Source organism: Portunus trituberculatus, chromosome 17 (assembly GCF_017591435.1).
Source record: "Portunus trituberculatus isolate SZX2019 chromosome 17, ASM1759143v1, whole genome shotgun sequence".
Classification (NCBI taxonomy): Eukaryota; Metazoa; Arthropoda; class Malacostraca; order Decapoda; family Portunidae; genus Portunus; species Portunus trituberculatus.
Window position 1 is genome coordinate 25050980 of NC_059271.1, and position 18570 is coordinate 25069549.

Below are 18570 nucleotides of genomic sequence, written 5' to 3' on the forward strand. Positions count from 1 at the left end.
TTTCAATATCATTTACTATCTTATACATTGTTATTAGGTCCCCGCGTTCTCTTCTATCTTGTAAGGTTGGCAGTCCCATTTCCTTCAGTCGTTCTTCATATGTGAGGTCCTTTAATTCCGGCACCATCTTTGTAGCAATCTTCTGTATCCTTTCCAATTTTCTTATATCTTTTTTTGAGGTCGGAGACCATACCACTGCTGCATATTCCAACCTTGGGCGTATCATGCTTGTGATGATTTTTTTTCATCATATCTTTATCCATGTAATGAAATGCCACTCTTATATTAGTCAACATCTTATATGATAGTCCAAATATCTTGCTTATGTGTTTATCAGGGCTCAGATTTTCTTGTATGATCACTCCAAGATCTTTTTCCTCTTTAGTCTTCGTTATTTCCTCCTCTCCCATCAAATAGTTCCATGCTGGTCTTCTCTTACTTTTTCCTAGTTCCATTATGTGACATTTCTTGGCGTTAAACTCCAATTTCCACTTCTTGCTCCATTCATAGATCTTGTTTAAATCTTCCTGTAACAGCAGACAGTCCTCTCTGGTTTTGATAACTCTTAGCAACTTTGCATCATCAGCGAATAAATTTATATAGCTGTTTATCCCAATGTGAATGTCGTTTACATAAACTTGAAACATAATGGGGGCTAACACTGACCCTTGTGGCACTCCGCTAGTTACTTTACCCCAATATGAGTATATATCTCTGTTCTCATTTCCCTATCCTTCAGATAATCTCTTGTCCATTTGAGCAAGGTTCCACGCAGTCCTCCTATGCTCTCTAGTTTCAAAGAAGTGTGTGTGTGTGTGTGTGTGTGTGTGTGTGTGTGTGTGTAGCATCCAAACAAGCAACAACTCTTCTTGCTATTCCAAAACTAACCACTATAACTTACTCAGGAAATCTCTCTCTCTCTCTCTCTCTCTCTCTCTCTCTCTCTCTCTCTCTCTCTCTCTCTCTCTCTCTCTCTCTCTCTCTCGCTCAAGTTTTATATTCGTGCCTTTCCTGCTCAAACATCTTCCATATTTACTGTGCCCATGAATCTATTTTGCTTGGTGACGCCTATACAGGCATAAGGAAGGATTGTCACGGGAGAGAGAGAGAGAGAGAGAGAGAGAGAGAGAGCGGAGGTGAGGGAAGAAGGGAGAGCGATAAATGAGAGATGGGTCAGGTCATGGTACAATAACTTTTTGATCGTTATTGTACCATGGGTCAGCTCACACACTTGGTCATTCAAATTCTGAGTGAAACGTGGCACAGTGGAAGGCCTGCTGTTCCCTAAAAGGAGACACGCCAAAAAACCGCGTTAAGATTTGGAAGACGAGCTCAGTGGTTCCCAAACTTTTGTCTGTTATTTTCCCCTGCATCCCAGTTCAACCATCCAGATTTCCCCCTTCATGTGTATGAGAGAAAGAGCAGTTAAAACACACTGAGACTGTGAGTGTACTCCTATACCACCCCATCCCCCCAGCTCTCCCTTCAGAGCTCGTCTACTTGACAAGATCGGCACTATTATATTTCGGTACATTAATTTTCAGTGGTTAAAAAAGCAATTTCATCAGTGCACCTATAACTTGCATATGCAGTTGAACTGTATTTATTATCCGAAAGAAGGAAATTAGTTCGATATTTGATTTAGAGCCGAGATTAACCCAAAACTGTGTGGAAAAAAATATCTATACATGACTATTAGCTACCTAAAAAATAAATATACAAAATGAACCAATGGAGTAAATTCATTTCTTCATGTTAGTTTTTTTACGAGGATTAGATTTATATGATGTATTTTGATAGAGAGAGAGAGAGAGAGAGAGAGAGAGAGAGAGAGAGAGAGACGGGGAGGGAGTGAGGGAGAGCTCTGAGCTCTCCGCGCATGCGCAGTTACCACCGCTACTCCGCCAAAACATTTGAACGTTTAGTAAACACGGCTGGCTGCACGCTCAGAGAATAATGTGAAAATGAAGACCAGGAACAACTCCGTCGGTGAGTACAGCTCCTGCTGGGGGATGTGTAGTGCCTCTAGTATTAGTGGGAGGTAGTAGATGAGTGCTAGGGCGTGAGGAGAAGGCAAGGCGAGGTGGCGGGGACTATTCTTAGCTTAGCAGGCAGGGACATGTTGGTCACGGCCGTTGTGGTGACGCCAGACCTATAGGGACTCAGGGAGGTTAGACACGGGATGATACCGATTATACAACAGCGTTTCCTTTTCACGACACTGTTCGGTTTGGCTTACAATTTTCAGTGCTCTAGTTTCACTTGGTCCCTCCTGTGTAGATCGCGACTTGGAAAAGCGTCTATTTTGCTGAGAAACTGCTTGATATCGAAGACAGAAAAGAGAAGATCCAGGTCATTACAATATGATGGTTACTTCTGTGACCAAACTAAGCTTTCCTGACCCAAGGCAAAGTAACGCCCCACAGCCCCCAGTGGACATCATCAGTAAGGAGGTTATTAGAGTAGGAGCTTTTTATAGACCACCTAACCAGTCAGCAGATGTAGACAACCTTATGGTAGATGAGATAAATAGGGGTGTACTAGTCAGACAATTATCTTAGGGATTTTAATCTTAAGTCAGTAAACTGGGAGAGGATGGTAGGAGATGCTAGTGAAAATAAGTTTATGGAAAGTTTTCAGGATAACTATTTAGTGCAGATGGTAGATAAACCTACTAGGGGGAGGAAGGTTTTAGACATAGTACTAACAAATATTGAGCATTGTTTAAAGGAAGTTGAGGTAGGAGAGACTTTAGCAAACAGTGACCATCATATAATTAGATTTATCATTAATTCCAGTAGGGATAATATAGTGAATAAGACTAGAGTCCCAAACTATCAGAAAGGCAATTATGGTAGGTTACGTCAGTTATTAGGAGAGGTAAACTGGGAAGATAGTTTTGGAAATAAAACTGCACAGGAGATGTGGGATATTTTTAAGGTTGTAGTAAAGGGTATAGTGATGCAGTGTATCCCTTACAAAGATATAAGGCAGAGAAACAGGAAGCCATTATGGTGGACTCATGAGATAGGTAGCCAGATCAGAGAGAAGAAGAGGGCATATAGAGAGTTGCAGAAAAGTGGGAAGATGTAGATTTGATTAGGTACAGACAGGTCAGAGATGATTTGAGTAAGGTTATAAAAAAAGTAAAAGGCAGGCAGAGATAAAACTAGCTAGAGCTGGGAGTAAAGATCCCAAAAATTATATAGTTATTACAAGGTCAGTGATAAAAGAAATAAGGATAGGATTGGACCACTCAGAAAAGATGGTGTAGTAGTGGATCAAAATGAAGACATAGTAGAATTATTGAATGAACAATTTTCTTCAGTATTTACTAGGAAAGAATAGGAAATCCTGTTACAAACAGTGCGACGAGTAGTTTAAGAGCTTTAGAAAATATTGATATAAAACCGGGAATTATTAGGAAATTTATTCTTGAACTAGACGATAGGAAAGCTAGTGGTCCTGATGAGCTACATGCCAGAGTACTTAGGGAGGGTGTAGACAGTATTTCTGAAGCACTTAAGTTAATCTTTGAAAGATCACTTAGGTTTGCTGAGATACCTCAGGACTGGAAGTTAGCTAATGTTACTCCAATATTTAAAAAGGTAGGAAGGATGATGCGAATAATTATAGACCGATCAGTTTAACTAGTATAGTATGTAAGATACTAGAGAAAATCATTAAGGGTAGTATTTGGGAGCATTTAAATGAGAATAGATTAATTAGAGATACCCAACATGGCTTTAGATCAGGGAGGTCCTGTCTTACAAATTTGCTCGATATCTTAGAATATATTACCAAGGAGTTAGATGATGGAAATAGCATAGATGTTATATATCTAGATTTTAGCAAGGCGTTTGATAAGGTACCGCATAGGAGGCTAGTGTACAAATTGAGACTACATGGGATAGGGGTAGGTTAGTTGATTGGATTAGTGAATGGCTTTCTGATAGGAAACAGAGAGTAGTATTAAATGGGGCAATGTCTGAGTGGAAGGAAGTGGTTAGTGGGTACCCCAAGGATCAGTGCTAGGACCTCTTCTTTTCTTGGTGTACATTAACGATTTAGATATAGGAATTAGTAGCAAAGTATCAAAGTTTGCAGATGATACTAAGATAGCATGTGCAGTACAGGGTGAAAAGGACAATTACAGAATACAACGAGACCTGGACAGGCTGATAGCATGGGCAGACAGGTGGCAGATGGAGTTTAATTCTAAAAGTGTCAGGTTATGCATTTAGGTAAAGACAACACAAACTTTAACTATGAGATGGAGGGATGTTGGCTAGAGGCAGTAGAGGAAGGAAAGGATTTAGGAGTAGTGATAGACAGGACTATGAAATTTTCAAAGCAATGTTTAGAAGCAAGAAATAGGGCAAATAGGATCCTGGGTTTTATAAATAGAAATGTTAGTTATAAAAGTAAGGAAGTGGTGCGTAGCTTATATAATTCCTATGTTAGGCCCCATTTAGAGTATTGCATACAGGCCTGGTCACCCCACTATAGGCAGGATATCAACATGTTAGAAGCAGTTCAGAGAAGAGCAACTAGGATGATACCAGCATTAAAGCGCCTGGAGTATAGAGATAGATTAAAGGAATTAAACATGTTTTCATTTGAGAGGAGATGTATAAGAGGGATATGATAGAGTTATTTAAAATGTTCTCAGATACAAACTACATAGATGTGAGATCTTTCTTTACCTTAGAGGAGGGAAATAGGACTAGAAATCATGGCAGGAAGATTAGAAAGCAAGGCTGCAGGTTAGATATAAGAAAATATTTCTTTAGTCATAGGGTGGTAGACTTCTGGAATGCATTGCCAGAGACGGTTGTAAATAGCACTAGTTTGACAATGTTTAAAAACAGATTAGATAAGCACTTAAATTTATTAGATTTATAATTATGTATAGCACTGCATGATAGTTTTTATAAGAAATTTACTATAGTTAAACAAGACATGATCCCCATGTATGGGGACCACAAATTGTAGAAGATTTCGCTGCAGGACTTAGCCCTGTTAATGGGCCAAATATTTAGAATTAGTATATAATGTATTGTGTACTTGTAAGTGTATCTTTAAGTACTGATGACGAGGTCGCTGTGCGACTGATACAGGATAACCTAGATGGGCCCTGGTGGCCCTTTGTTATCCTATTATTTATGTTATGTTATATGTTATGTTATCAGGCGGGGTATTATTTTGGTATTCCTATTCCTGCACCAGCCTCTGTTTGGACGAAACTATTTTTTGTGTTAGTCTTCAAGCTCTTTGAAATTAATCTGGACACTTTTACTGCAAATATTTTTATTTTGATTTTACTTACACTACATTGTATTAGAAACTGATGTTCTGCAGTAAAAACTAAAGATGGATCAATGCAAGAGTGACCGAGATCTACCAGAAAAAAGAAAATCAGTTTTCATCCTCATGAACGGGTAACATTGCAGTAACGCTTGCTCACAGCCCTCAAGAAAAAAAATTTGCTGCTGCTTACTACCTGTTGCCACTATTTAACCCAAACTAACCTAACCTAACCAAGCTAATGTAACCTTACTGAACAAACTAAACTGAGCCTAACTGTTAATCTAACCTTACTTAACTGGCAAGACTAACAAATTATTGGTTATGAAGTTGCTACCTTATTTCTCTACGTAAAATCTGTTGATGTACTGGAAATATATAATTGAGTTGATACCCATTGCTGACAGATATTTCCTCAGTTGTATTGAAATATTTCAAATTGAGCTGCTTCTCCACAGGATGAAGTAAAATACTATGGTTGGCTAAATTAATTTTGTGTTTTTAATTGGCCAAAGGCTGCATTTTCAAACAAAAGAATCAATCATCGTGACTAATTTCATGCTTGTACAACAGATGTGACACGTACAAACGAGTTAACATGCCTTTTGTGATGTGTCTCTGTGCTTGTGTGTCCATCACTCTCTTGGGTGCGTCACTTCCCAGCATTATTATGGCAGCGAGCGAACTTGCTTCCTCAGAAACATAAATCTTTAAAAAATTGCTGTTGCCATCATAAATAAATTGTGGAAGATATGTATGGGATTCAAATTAGAATGAGAAGGGTAAGAAGAGCCATATTGAAAGTGGTGTAAGAGTAAAAGAATACCATTATTTTCAACCCCTTCGTTACCATGTCACATTTTCATAATCATTCTGCTTACTGTTTGGCAATTTTTTAGAGCTTTAGAAACTTATGTAGGGGTTAGAATAGTGAAAACTGTGGCCATTGATCTTCTGATCTCTATAGACACTTGCTAATGTAAATAAAGTTGTCTAATCTTCCCCAAAAATGCGTCCCAGTAGTACTGAAGATGTTAACTGTTGCACTGGTTAAATGTTGCCTCCATAGGCTGAGAGGGCACAAGTGAGTGTAGTGTGGAGCTGAGTGAGTCTGATTTTTAAGTGCTATGAAGTCACAATGATAATACCTGACACTACCAAGAGAAGGTGATGAGAAAGTGATAGTTGGTAATTTCAGTTGGTAGTTCATTGAACCTGGTTGGTTTCTCTGATTCTATTAGTAAGACAATAAGTAAGGTAGCTAACAGGTATAATGAGCACAGATCTGCAGGTATGCTAGTCTCAAGGTTTCATGTGTTGTATGACTAGAGGTATCCTGAACAGAGTTATGCAGTGTTTTAGATATATCTAGTAACATTAATAGTTTTGTGTAGGTTAATATTGATAAGGAGTAAGAAACAAAGATGGCAGTCTAATCCACAAGGTGATGCATAAGAAGAACAAAGAATGAATGAAGAAAAAATTTATTGGAGTTGATAGAGTGTAGGGCAACTACATCATCTGGTGCGGCTGACACATCTTATAAAGAATCTCATCCTAACCTCCAAGAAGCAGTGTGAGAGAAAGATCTTGAATCTGTGGTCCCTTATGCCCAGAGGAGGAGCTTAAGTGAAAATAAAACTCAGTTTAATTTGTGTTCATTGTGAAAGTTTTTCCAGTTTTTATAAGGTCTGAATGGAGTAAGCGACCTTGAACAGAATGCATATCTAGGGTTTTGCTTTACTCACAATAAAAGAGACGACTAACTCCTATATGTCGAGCCCAGCCAATTCCAGCAATTTGAGATCACCTGTATAGCTAGTGTTTCATACACATTAAGCTTATTCTATTGCTGGTCTAATGAGTCTTTAGTAGAGTGAGCATGAAGTTTTGTTGTTGGTAGAGAATATTTCTTAGAAGACAGTCTTGTGGTTGTATCAACAGTGGATCTTATAGGAGCATGAAATCTGAGAGAGCCATCTACTAAGATCTTGTGAGAATTTACAATAGATTGGTATGACCAGTCAGGTAATATTCAGGTAAGATGCTACTATTGTGGCATGCTGTTGATCCTCGTTGAAATCTTCACTCAAAACACATGTCTCTGTTGAGATCAAGACTAAAAAGTGGCTTTGGAACATCTTGTCTATATCATTCTGACACTTGGTGGGCCTGTAGGGAGGGAGGTGTGTGGGTGGCACTGATAGGTGCTTGTGAGTGATGCAGATGCTTCTAGGATGAGGAAAGGGGAGTTTGTTATTTGATCAACTGATTTTGTAGTAATCTGTTTTGTTATTTAATTTGTATACTATCTGAAGTGTATGCTACCAAATTTTATTATAGCTACATTTTCTAAATTGTTACTAGGCAATTATGGTGCTTGATGTTGTTTGTGTCACACTGAAAGTAGAGATGAGCTTAGAATGGTTTGGCTGCAAAGACACTGAATAATTACAGCCCTAGGAAGACATGTATTGTTAAGTAATACAGTACTCAATGTCTGTCTGAAATAATGATTATGATAATTTTTACATCTGAATAATATACTTTGATATTTAATTTTAGATAGAATTTTAATTATTTCAACATTTACATGTATTAATAGTCCTCAACTTTTTACAGGTACCACTTTGCCTGACCAAGGAAGGCTGTTCAGGAGAGCAAAACAATCACCATGTTCTGCACTCGGAGGAAAGCAGAAACTCACAATCCCAGATGACCCCTTGACTAACCAGTCGTCACTGTCTGCAAAGAAGAAAGATCGCTCACCATTAGAAAATGTGGAAGAGAATTGTATAAGTTTAGCTGAAACTATGTCTCCCATCATTAAAAGGCGAATTCCTAGACAAAGCAAGCTGTCAGATTTAAGCAATATGTGTAGGGATTCAAGTTTTGGCTGTCAGAGATCAGAGAAAGACAAGAAAGCTCCATTGCAGATAATTAAAGGTTCCCAAGAAAATCAGGTATTTCCTGTGGAAGAAAGAATGAATGACAATATGTCCCAAAAAGGAAAAGAAATGAAGGAAGACTGCAAAAAGCAAGTAAAAAAAGGGAGTGTTATCTCTGACAAGGAAAATGTTTTATCTACAGATATGGTTCCTGTAAGGAAATCCAAAAGGATCAGGGTGCCCCCAAGAAGCAAGGATGTGCTGGACATACTCAGGCCAGTCATCAGAAAACCACAGAACAAGAAACAAAATGAAACTAAAAATGTGCCAGAGACAGATAAAGTTGACAAGGAAGAGGCATCTCCAAAAGTTACCAATAAACAACTTGACCCTCATCCAAAACCAAAGAGAGTTACTAATGTCAAAAGCCCAAAGACCCGCTCCTCATCTGCACAGCAAAACAATGTCACAGCAAAGTCAGGTGGTAAAAAGGAAAGTGAGAGCTCTCATGACAGAACCTGTGTTGCTGCTAATGCAAAATCCTCTTGTAATGAAAAAGAAAGTGCCACTCCAGAGGAAGATGTCACTGTGCCCCTTAGAAGGACAAAAAGAAAGTCAGGCCAGCAAGAGAAAGATAATATTGCAAAGAAAACTAAAACTGGAAATAATTATGAAACTCCTAAGCTTCCAGGCACATCTACAAGAACTATTAGGTCTGTGTCATCAGCAAAGATTGATGGAACCAAGGGATTATCACATAAACTTTTGAGAAGATCACATAACACATCACAGAATAAGAAAACACCCACCATTTCAGGCTCTCAAGGAGTCACTCAAGCTAAATCCAAACTTCCTGTTTGGGCTTCAGTCAAGAGTATAAAAATAACTCCTGGGAAAAGAAAGTCCTTTAGAATTAACAGTGATACCTATGACTTTCCCAGCAGTCCACATGAAGAGATAGCAGAAGTTAAGAGGAAGAAGCTTAAGAAATCAAAGAAACCCATGAAGAAAAGGGTGAAACCCCGTACTAAATTCACACTTCTCATAACAGATCCTTCTTGGCAGACTACTGCTTCTAAGAGAATGCCTTTGGTTGGCGAATCTTCGGTCTCTACCACTAATAGGAATACTGCTCCTCCAAGGTACCTTGATGATAATTCTGAAATGGATGCTGCTGATGAAGCATCTATCCCTAGTATTATGTCAAGTATTAGAGATGAAGAACCTGCAGACTTTAACTTTTCTGGATTTGAGTGTGAGGTTTCTAATGATCTCTTCCTTGGATTTGAAGGTGAGACCAGAAGTTCTTTTGTCATTCCTAGAAATGAAAGTGAGGTAATTCCTATGACTTCAGCCAGTGTATTACCTACTCCAGCCATATCAAAACATATCTCCAAGTATATAGGAGTATCCTCTACTCCAAGAATGGAAAATGTAGCTGGAGCTGCTGGTAACAAAAAAAGGACAGCTAATGATAGTATTTCTGAATGCTTTGGTTTTAATGATGATTCAGAGGAGGAGAGTGAGCTCAACATATCCCCTGTTCAACAATCCAGACAGCGTTCTGCACTGGAGGTCACAGGCACCTCAGACATGATGGATGGAGACCTGCATCCAGCCACTCTTCCATCCAGGTTCTCTTGGAGCTCACTTCGACCTGGTAACAGAAGCAGAGTATCCACCTCCCGGTCCTCAAGTATGGTGGTACAGGGACGCTCGGTGACTTTCATGACAGACGTCTCACAAAATTCTCAGACAAAGATAACATCCTTTGCTGTACCAACTGTGAATAAACAGCATCCCATGCAGAGAAGGGAGAAACTAGATTGTCGGAAAAAAACAACCTGTCAAGATAAATTACAAGACACTCTGAGCACAGAAGCAGATCCAAGTGACAAAATAGAAGCAGCTGAAATGTCTGTGTTGTTTGATGATGAAGACTTAAAGGAAAAACACTCAGAAGATGAGGAACCAATTGAAACATCTCATGTAAACAAAGCATCACAGGTTCCTGCAAAGGCTTCTGATAAATCTCCAGAAAAGAGTTTTGTAAAGGTTAGTAATTGAAACATTTAAATTCCTCTTTGGTTGGACTCTTTTAAGGCATTCATGAAATGTTTTATTTATTTGTAATTACTACAAGACAACAAAATGGTCCTGCATTTTCAAAGTTTTATGATATTGGTTGGGTGTTTATACTCTGCTTCACTTAGCATTTCAAACCCATCCCCTGAAGAACTAGTACCAGGAAGCTAAAATATAGTAAGCTATGGTCTTATGAAATAAAAGCCTAGTGTTTTTGATATTGAAAGACTAGTAACAAAGCTTTCTCTTCACAGGCACCAAGAAGATCTTACGACCGAACTTCATTGCTTGAAGCGAGGCAAAAGTTTATTGAGATGCATGGAGGATATGTTGAAGATGGTACCACCACTGAGGAGGTGAGATCATATGCCTCCACTGGATAATTTGATGTTAAAATCTTCTATACCCAAACTTTTTGTATATTTCCTTGAATTTATATGTTGGGAACAAAAGAAAAGACCAATGTGTAGATAAATTGCTTCATTATTGACAGAAACTTGTGTTGGTTGTTTTTAATGGTGGTGGATATACATTGAGCTTTCTGATCAGGCAGAACAAAGATTGAGATGATCTGAGCTTGTAGAGAGAAGAGAACTCTGGTGAAGCAAGTTATTGGATCTGATGTGAGAGAATTCAGGCTAACAAAATGACCACAGATGGAATAGATGGATGGTTTAAAGAATATTAGATTGATTAGGTATGAGTGACTGCTCTTGATAATATCTAACTAAGGGAGGAGAGTTATGAATTTCAGTTTTGTGGTATTTACTTTTAAGAACTAGAAGTGTTTCAATTTTTAGCTTGATTACTCTCATCCTAACAGTGCTAGTTACATTTGGTGGATTATCACAAACCTGCAAACCTTATCCTTACATCCAGCATGGCTTCCAAACCACTTGCAGATTTAGAAAAGGGTCGTATTCCAGCCCCAAGTGAAGAAAAGTCACTATCTGAAATATGCAGGTGATTAGGAGATAGTAGACACCTACCAAAATGATAATTTACTCCCAGCAAGGTCTAATAGCACTAGTTCAGGAGATGCTGTGAACTTTCCATTAAAGCTTGTTGTAATCTCGCTGAACGTTTCTCTTTGTCTCACAACTCAAGAGGGCAGTCACAGCCTGCCCTCTAAAGACAACTCTCCTTCTTCATTCAAAATTACATGCACTTACTACACATACACCCTTCAATTGAATTCAAAATTAAAAGAATGGTAACTTCAAACCCAGCCTCGGACTTCCCTTGTGGGAAGGGGACCAGATATGTCCCCAGGTCTGTCTCCTCTCTTGATAATGACCCTTAATGTCTTGATACCTCCCTCACCTTTTTCTACATTAACTTCTGCAACATTTGCAGTCTTAGATCTAATTTTCAATCTGTGGAACACCACCTCTCCTCTACTAAACCTCATCATCTTTTCTTCACCAAAACACAGCTGTCTGAGACTTCTGACAGTAGCCCCTTCTTTGTTCCCTCCTACTTTCTCTATTCTCATTTTCATTCCAAAGCCGGATGTTGTGTTTGTGTGCAACGACTTAACCTGCTCTTGTGCCCACGCTCACAAATCTCCCGAGTTTTCCACCATCTGGCTTTGACTCAATGGTCACTCTCTGATTAAATTTATTTGTGCTGTCTATCTCTCCCCTAACTCCTCTGACTATATTAAATTCTTTGACTATTTAAATTCCAAAGTGGAGCACATTCTGTCCCTGTACCCTTTTGCAGAGATTTCAATGTTCATCACCAGCTTTGGCTTTCCTCTCCCTTCACCGACCATCCTGGTGAACGAGCCTTCAACTTTGCTATCCTCCATGATCTAGAGCAGGGGTTCCCAAACTGGGGTACATGTACCCCCAGGGGTACATTTGCACGTTTCAGGGGGTACATTTGGTCTGAAGGAAACAATTACTTGCACAATACATGGTGTTGTAATCTGCACTCAGATTGCACTTTTCTCATTTTCTTTGTGTTGATAAGTATATAAGACAGCGCTAAAGAGCAGTACATTTCATTATTATAAAATAAGAAACACAGGGCGGCAGTTATTTTTAATTCGTCCGCGCTCATGAGTCATAGTGCATGCGGCTCAGCAATGGACTGCGGTCCGGGACCCACATAATTTACCCGGCGCGGCCTGAGTCAGTGCCTGGCGGCTCACGCCTCACTGAGTGACTCAGACTCAGTCCTGTTTACACTCACAGCTAGTGAAAGTGTGAAAATGTTTCTCGTTACTAACTCTCCTTATCCTTGTTGTAATTTTTAGTGTTAGGGGTACATGGGAACCTATAAAAAGAGTCTAAGGGTACTGAGGAACAAAAAGTTTGGGAACCCCTGAATTCTAGAGCAACTGGTGCAACACCCTACTTGTATTCTTGACCGTCATGGAGACACGCCCAACATTCTTGATCTCTTTCTTACCTCTAATCCTTCTGCTTATGCTGTTATCCTATCATCTTTGTTGGGCTCCTCTGATCACAATCTCATTTCTGTATCTTGTCCTATTTCTCCAATCCCTTTTCAGGATCCTCCAAAGCAGAGATGCCTCTGGCATTTTGCCTCTGCCAGTTGGGGGGACCTGAGGAGGTATTATGCTGATTTTCCTTGGAATGATTACTGTTTCCATGTCAGAGACCCATCTCTGTGTGCTTAACGCATAACAGAGGTGATACTCATAGTGTCTGGTATGGAGGCGTACATTCCTCATTCTTTTTCTCAACCTAAACCTTGGTTTAACACAGCTTGTTCTCATGCTATCGATGTTAGAGAGGTTGCCCACCAAAGGTACTTGAGCCTTCCATCTCCTGAATCACTCATACTTTATATTTTTGCCTGGAATCATGCGAAGTCTTCTTCAACTTCCCAAACACTTTCATGAATAGAAAATGTCAAATTCTTTCTAACTCAAACTCCCCCTGTGACTTCTGGCATCTAGCCAAAAACATATCCAATAACTTCACTTCTTCATCTTTCCCTCCTTTATTTCATCCTGATGGCACCACTGCCATCTCTTCTGTCTCTAAAGCTGAACTCTTCTCCCAAACCTTTGCTCTCAACTCCACCTGGGATGATTCTGGGCTTGTCCCTCTCTCTCCTCCTCCCTCTGACTATTTCATGTCTTCAGTCAAAATTCTTTGTAATGATGTTTTCCATGCCCTCACTGGCCTAAACCCTTGGAAAGCTTATGAACCTGAAGGGGTCCCTCCTATTGTTCTTAAAAACTGTGCTTCCCTATTTGCACCTTGGCTGGCCAAACTCTTTCAACTTTATCTATCGACTTCTATCTTTCCTTGCTGGAAGTTTGCCTACATTCAGCCTGTTCCTAAAAAGGGTGACCGTTCTAATCCCTCAAACTACTGTCCTGTAGCTTTAATCTCTTGCTTGTCTAAAGTGTTTGAATCTATTCTGAATAGGAAGATTCTTAAACATCTGTCACTTCACAATCTTCTATCTGATCACCAGTATGGCTTCTGTCAAGGTCACTCTACTGGTGATCTTCTGGCTTTCCTTACTGAGTCTTGGTCATCCTCTTTTAGAGATTTCAGTGAAACTTTTGCTGTAGCATTAGACATATCAAAAGCTTTTGATAGTCAGGCATAAAGCTTTGATTTCCAAACTGCCCTCCTTCGGTTTCTATCCTTCTCTCTGCAGCTTTATCTCAAATTTCCTTTCCGATTGTTCTATTGCTGCTGTGGTAGACGGCCACTGTTCTCCCAAATAGTGGTGTTCCTCAGGGTTCACCCACTCTCTTTCTATTATTCATTAATGATCTTAACCAAATGTCTTGCCCTATCCATTCCTGTGCAGATGATATCACCCTACATCTTTCCACATCCTTTCAGAGACGACCAACCCTTCAGAAAGTCAACAGATCATGCAGGAACACCACAAAATATCTGACTTCTGATCTGTCTAAGATTTTTGATTGGGGCAGAAAAAATTCAGTAGTTTTCAATGCCTCAAAAACTCAATTCCTCCATCTATCAACTCAACACAACCTTCCAGACAACTATCCCCTCTTCAATGACATTCGATTGTCTCCCTCTTCCACACTGAATATCCTTAGTCTATCCTTTACTTCTGATCTTAACTGGAAACCTCACATCTCATCTCTTGGTAAAACAGTTTCTATGAAGTTAGGCGTTCTGAAGCATCTCTGCTTTTCTTTCCCCCCCTTCAACTGCCAACTCTATACAAGGGCCTTATCCGCCCCTGTATTGAGTACTCTTCGCATGTTTGGGGGTGTTTCCACTCCCACAGTTTTATTAGATAGGGTGGAATCAAAAGCTTTTCATTTCATCAACTCCCCTCCTCTTTCTCACCTCCGAAATGTTGGATCCCTTTCTATCTTTTATCACTATTTTCATGCTAACTGTTGTACTGATCTTAGTAACTGAATGCCTTCCCTCCTCCTGCGGCCTCGCTGCACAAGGCTTTCTTCTTCCTCTCATCCCTTTTTTGTCCAACTCCCAACTCTCTAATGCAAGAGTTTTTTTTTTTTTTTTTTTGTGGCTGGAAATTATTCTTGGGAGCTTTTCATGCCACTATCTCCACCCTGTGTGTATGACTGCTGGAAACCATATTGATTTAAACAAAAAATCTTATTCAAATCAGATAATTATTTTTTTATTTTATTATGTTTTATATTTTATTTTATTTTATACACTTTATTTTATTCTATTCTATTCATTTAATTTTTATTATTATTCTCTCCCTGGTGGATATGGAAGGAATGAACTTAATTTTGCTCTTGTTTGCAGGAGGAAGAAGCAGCACAGGTCAAGCTCCGATCCAAGGCTCGTAAGAAGCCCTCTAAGCCCACAAAGGTCACCAAGCCCACAAAGGGAAATAAGAGAAAGGAGAAGAAATCAGCAAAGGCAGCTGAAGGAAGCTCAAAGAAGACTGCTGCTTCAACTTCTATATCAAAGAAAAAGAAGAAACAGGATGAATATGTAAGTTCCAGTAAAGAACCCTCTCACCTACCAGGAAAGGATCTTGCAATAACATGAGAAATTTTCATAAGTCACCATAGTCGATATCTTTGCTGTGTACTAATCTCTCATTTTTATCTAGGTCTCTATCTATATCTCTTTAAGTGGATAATGATAAAGAGATCCACAGTGTTTTTTTTTTTTTTTTTTTTTTTTTTTTTTGTAGCTATGAATTCATAAAAAAATTTAGGTAAGGATGAGTTTGGCCATAGTATATTGTTGATTTCATTAGAATTATTATAGTTTTTATACAGTTATTATACTAATCCTATCTTCATTTTGAATGGTCTAAGTAAAATGGCTGGCAGTCATTGGTTTATGACAATATTACTGAACAATGGCACTTGGACACACTGGGTTGTTATGTTCACTATGAAAACAAAGCACAGTAATACTACGTTGCTTTTGTGTTGACGACTGATCTCGAACATATCTTGGACTGTTATTTGATACTACGGCACTATGAAAGGTGCCAAGAATTATGAATAATACACTGTTCAAACATTACAAGTCTTAACATCTTGAAAATTCTTTCATAGATTAAAATTTTCAAGGGATATATTATTTTGTAGAGGTGTATTCTGTTGTACTTTAAAAGTTAAGGGATTTATATTGATTTAAACAATATATCAGACCTGTACTTTTACTGTAGAAGCAAATAGATCCTTAGTTCAAACTTTAGGTATTTTTTTCTGATTGAGCTCTAAGGGTCGAGATACTGAATGTAAAGAGCAATAGGAAATTTGTCAGTGTTTATTTTCTCACAATATCTCATATTTTCAGGATGCAACATTGGAAAATTGGGCTTCACGCATCAACAGTCACTTCAGTGAGGTGGATGAGAGTTTGCTGGTGGTGGAGTGAGGCAGCAGAGACCATTACTACCACAGGTACAGGCAAGACGTAACAATATCTTGATCTCATTTTAACCTTGAACCTTTTGAAAATCTAACATGTCCAGCAGTTGCTACAAGCTTGTTTATTTGCTTCTTATAGCTATTGCATTATAGCAATTGTTGAATGCAAAGCTAGATACTAAAGATTGGTTTGTTTTGTAAGAAGAAAGATTTTAATGGCCGTTGTCTTTAGTAATTCAAATACTTAAGAAGAAAACATTACCTGGAGTGGTATTTAATTTTATTAAGTTGAAAATCTGTAGCTCTGGAAGAGTGAAAATTATCCTTTGTGTCTACATCCTCAACTTGAAGAAGAGATCTACTGTAGTACTTAATATTATCTTGAGCTTAGAAGAGGAAGGTAAATTACTTCATATTAAGATTGTCAGACCATAACTTCCATTCTCCATTATGTAGTGATAGATTGGGTATCATTATGAACAAATCTTAATTAGTCTTTCTCAGACATTCTTGTGCTGGAAGTGTCAATGAAGTCTGTGTAGCTGCACACTACTTCTCATTATCTTTATACTCTCCTGGGTTGCCTTTAGCCTGTCTTTCTAGCATTATCTTTAGGGAATGCCCTCCTGTACTGTTCTATAACTTTCCATTTAACTTCCATTTGCATTTTCACTGATTCATACATTTCTTTTCACACTTTTTTCACCATTGATCCTCACAGTAGGTTCAGATCACTTGAAAGATTGTTTCATCCATTCAGCCATCCTCTACTTAATTCCATTCATACATTTCCACTCCCTGTCTTTTGTGTACTCATTCATTAGTCTCATCTGATCTTGTCACTCCACATGCTCCTCTCCTCTCCATGATAGAACTGGTTTTCACAGCATGCACTCTCCCTTGACTTTAAGATCTTGGAGCTGTTACAGATCAATCTCTCTTCTAATGTCTGGACACATTCAGCCTTTCATAACTCATGCAAGTGATTCCAAGAAATCCCTATACTTCTATCAATTATTCTTATTTTGTATTTAATACATTAAAATTTAGAATATTGAATTGAGGATACATATTGTAAGGAAGCTAGTACAATACAATAAGGAACAAAATAATTTATAGTTTTTAGTTTGATTATATGTAAATATTGCATGAAATTTATATTTGATTTAAGTAGCTTATTCTAAGTGCAAGTTCTACTGGTTGAATTATGGGATCACCAGACCTGATGACTTAGGTTACAGCTTTGAAATATTTCCTGGGAAATATAAAGGAGTTATAGCAAAAGCACACAACTTGACTTGCTATAGTTCCTAGTGATTAGAAATACCCATATTTAATTGTTTTTATGTTAGCTACTTCTTTTGTACTTGGACACTATTGTAGCACCTTTGTGAAATGTTGCCACAGTATTTCAAGTGTCTTTAACAATTGCCTCAGAATATATATACATGTGTTTATTCATTGTAATAGTAACATTCACTACTAATGTTTTGCTTGTAGGCTGTAAAACACACAGCTGGGGTTCTGTACCAGGGATTATTTCATCAATGAGTTAGCTGATGATCAGTATATCAGGAACTTTGATGCCTTCATATTTTCTTTCTCTTTTTATTTTTACTGGTCTAGAAGTGTATTGAATTCATAATAATGCAGTATTTAAGGAACATTAAGAAATTTAATTCTTTCTTGCAAACTTACACTTAATTTACACCTTTTTAATATGTCAGAATCTTTTTCATATTAGTACATGGTTTACATAAGAGGCCACTCTTGCCAAATACACTCTTGAATAGGTAAACACTGGAGAACAAAGGAAAGGGAAACATCCTTTGATACACATGGTTAGAAACTGCACTGGAAAAGTGGAAATACACAACCTGTGCATAGCATATTGTATATATTCAGACAATTATGAAGGTGTGTATTTTTATAAGCTTCAGTCTTAATTCTAGTTTACACTGTTCCATGTTTGATAATTATCAACAGCATGTGAGAATAAGTACCTGGATATTATGTATTGATAAATTTTTTAGTTTCCAATATTTGCCTTGTTTATTTTACACCTGATAGAAATATAAGTACTTTTCTTCTCGTTTATTCTTATAATGCATTGCCAGTGGTTTCCAGCCTCTGAATCAACTCACACCAAAAAACAGCTGGATAATTCTATTTAGTGTTGTGGTTGGGAAGATTTGTGACCGAGCTGTCAGTCCACAGAAGTGATGAATTTGGAGGCATGCAGTTAGCAAGATTAGGAAAGTAGTTGGCATGAAAATAGTGATAGAAGATAGTAAGAGATGCAGCATTCCAATAGTGAGAAAGGTTGGAGGCAGTCTGTTAGAGAAGAGAAATTGATAAGATGAAAAGCTTTTGATTCCATCCTATCTAATAAAATTGTGAGTGGAACCTGCCCCCATACATGCAGAGTTTTCCATACATGGCCAT

At 38.2% G+C, this 18570-nt stretch overlaps 1 protein-coding gene across 2 annotated transcripts; it reads left to right on the forward strand.

Moving 5' to 3' along the window:
• The first annotated feature begins 1836 nt into the window (after positions 1 to 1836).
• On the forward strand, positions 1837 to 18167 carry LOC123504795. Of its 2 annotated transcripts, none has more exons than XM_045255625.1 (5): positions 1837 to 1989; positions 7930 to 10250; positions 10535 to 10636; positions 15038 to 15229; positions 16052 to 18167. In XM_045255625.1, the coding sequence occupies exons 1-5, from the start codon at positions 1965 to 1967 to the stop codon at positions 16130 to 16132; spliced, it is 2721 nt and encodes a 906-aa protein (XP_045111560.1). In that variant the 5' UTR covers positions 1837 to 1964; the 3' UTR covers positions 16133 to 18167. The 2 variants fall into 2 exon arrangements, with proteins under 2 accessions (XP_045111560.1, XP_045111559.1); XM_045255624.1 differs by lacking the exon at positions 1837 to 1989 and adding an exon at positions 2039 to 2445.
• The last annotated feature ends 403 nt before the right edge of the window (positions 18168 to 18570 follow it).

Bases quoted from the DNA above. Each gene is read 5' to 3' on its own strand.
- LOC123504795 (XM_045255624.1), top strand. From the start codon at position 2,364: ATGATGGTTACTTCTGTGACCAAACTAAGCTTTCCTGACCCAAGGCAA. The intron at 2,446-7,929 runs GTAAGGAGGTTA...AACTTTTTACAG, and splicing joins GCCCCCAGTGGACATCATCA to GTACCACTTTGCCTGACCAA. The intron at 15,230-16,051 runs GTAAGTTCCAGT...TCATATTTTCAG, and splicing joins AGAAGAAACAGGATGAATAT to GATGCAACATTGGAAAATTG.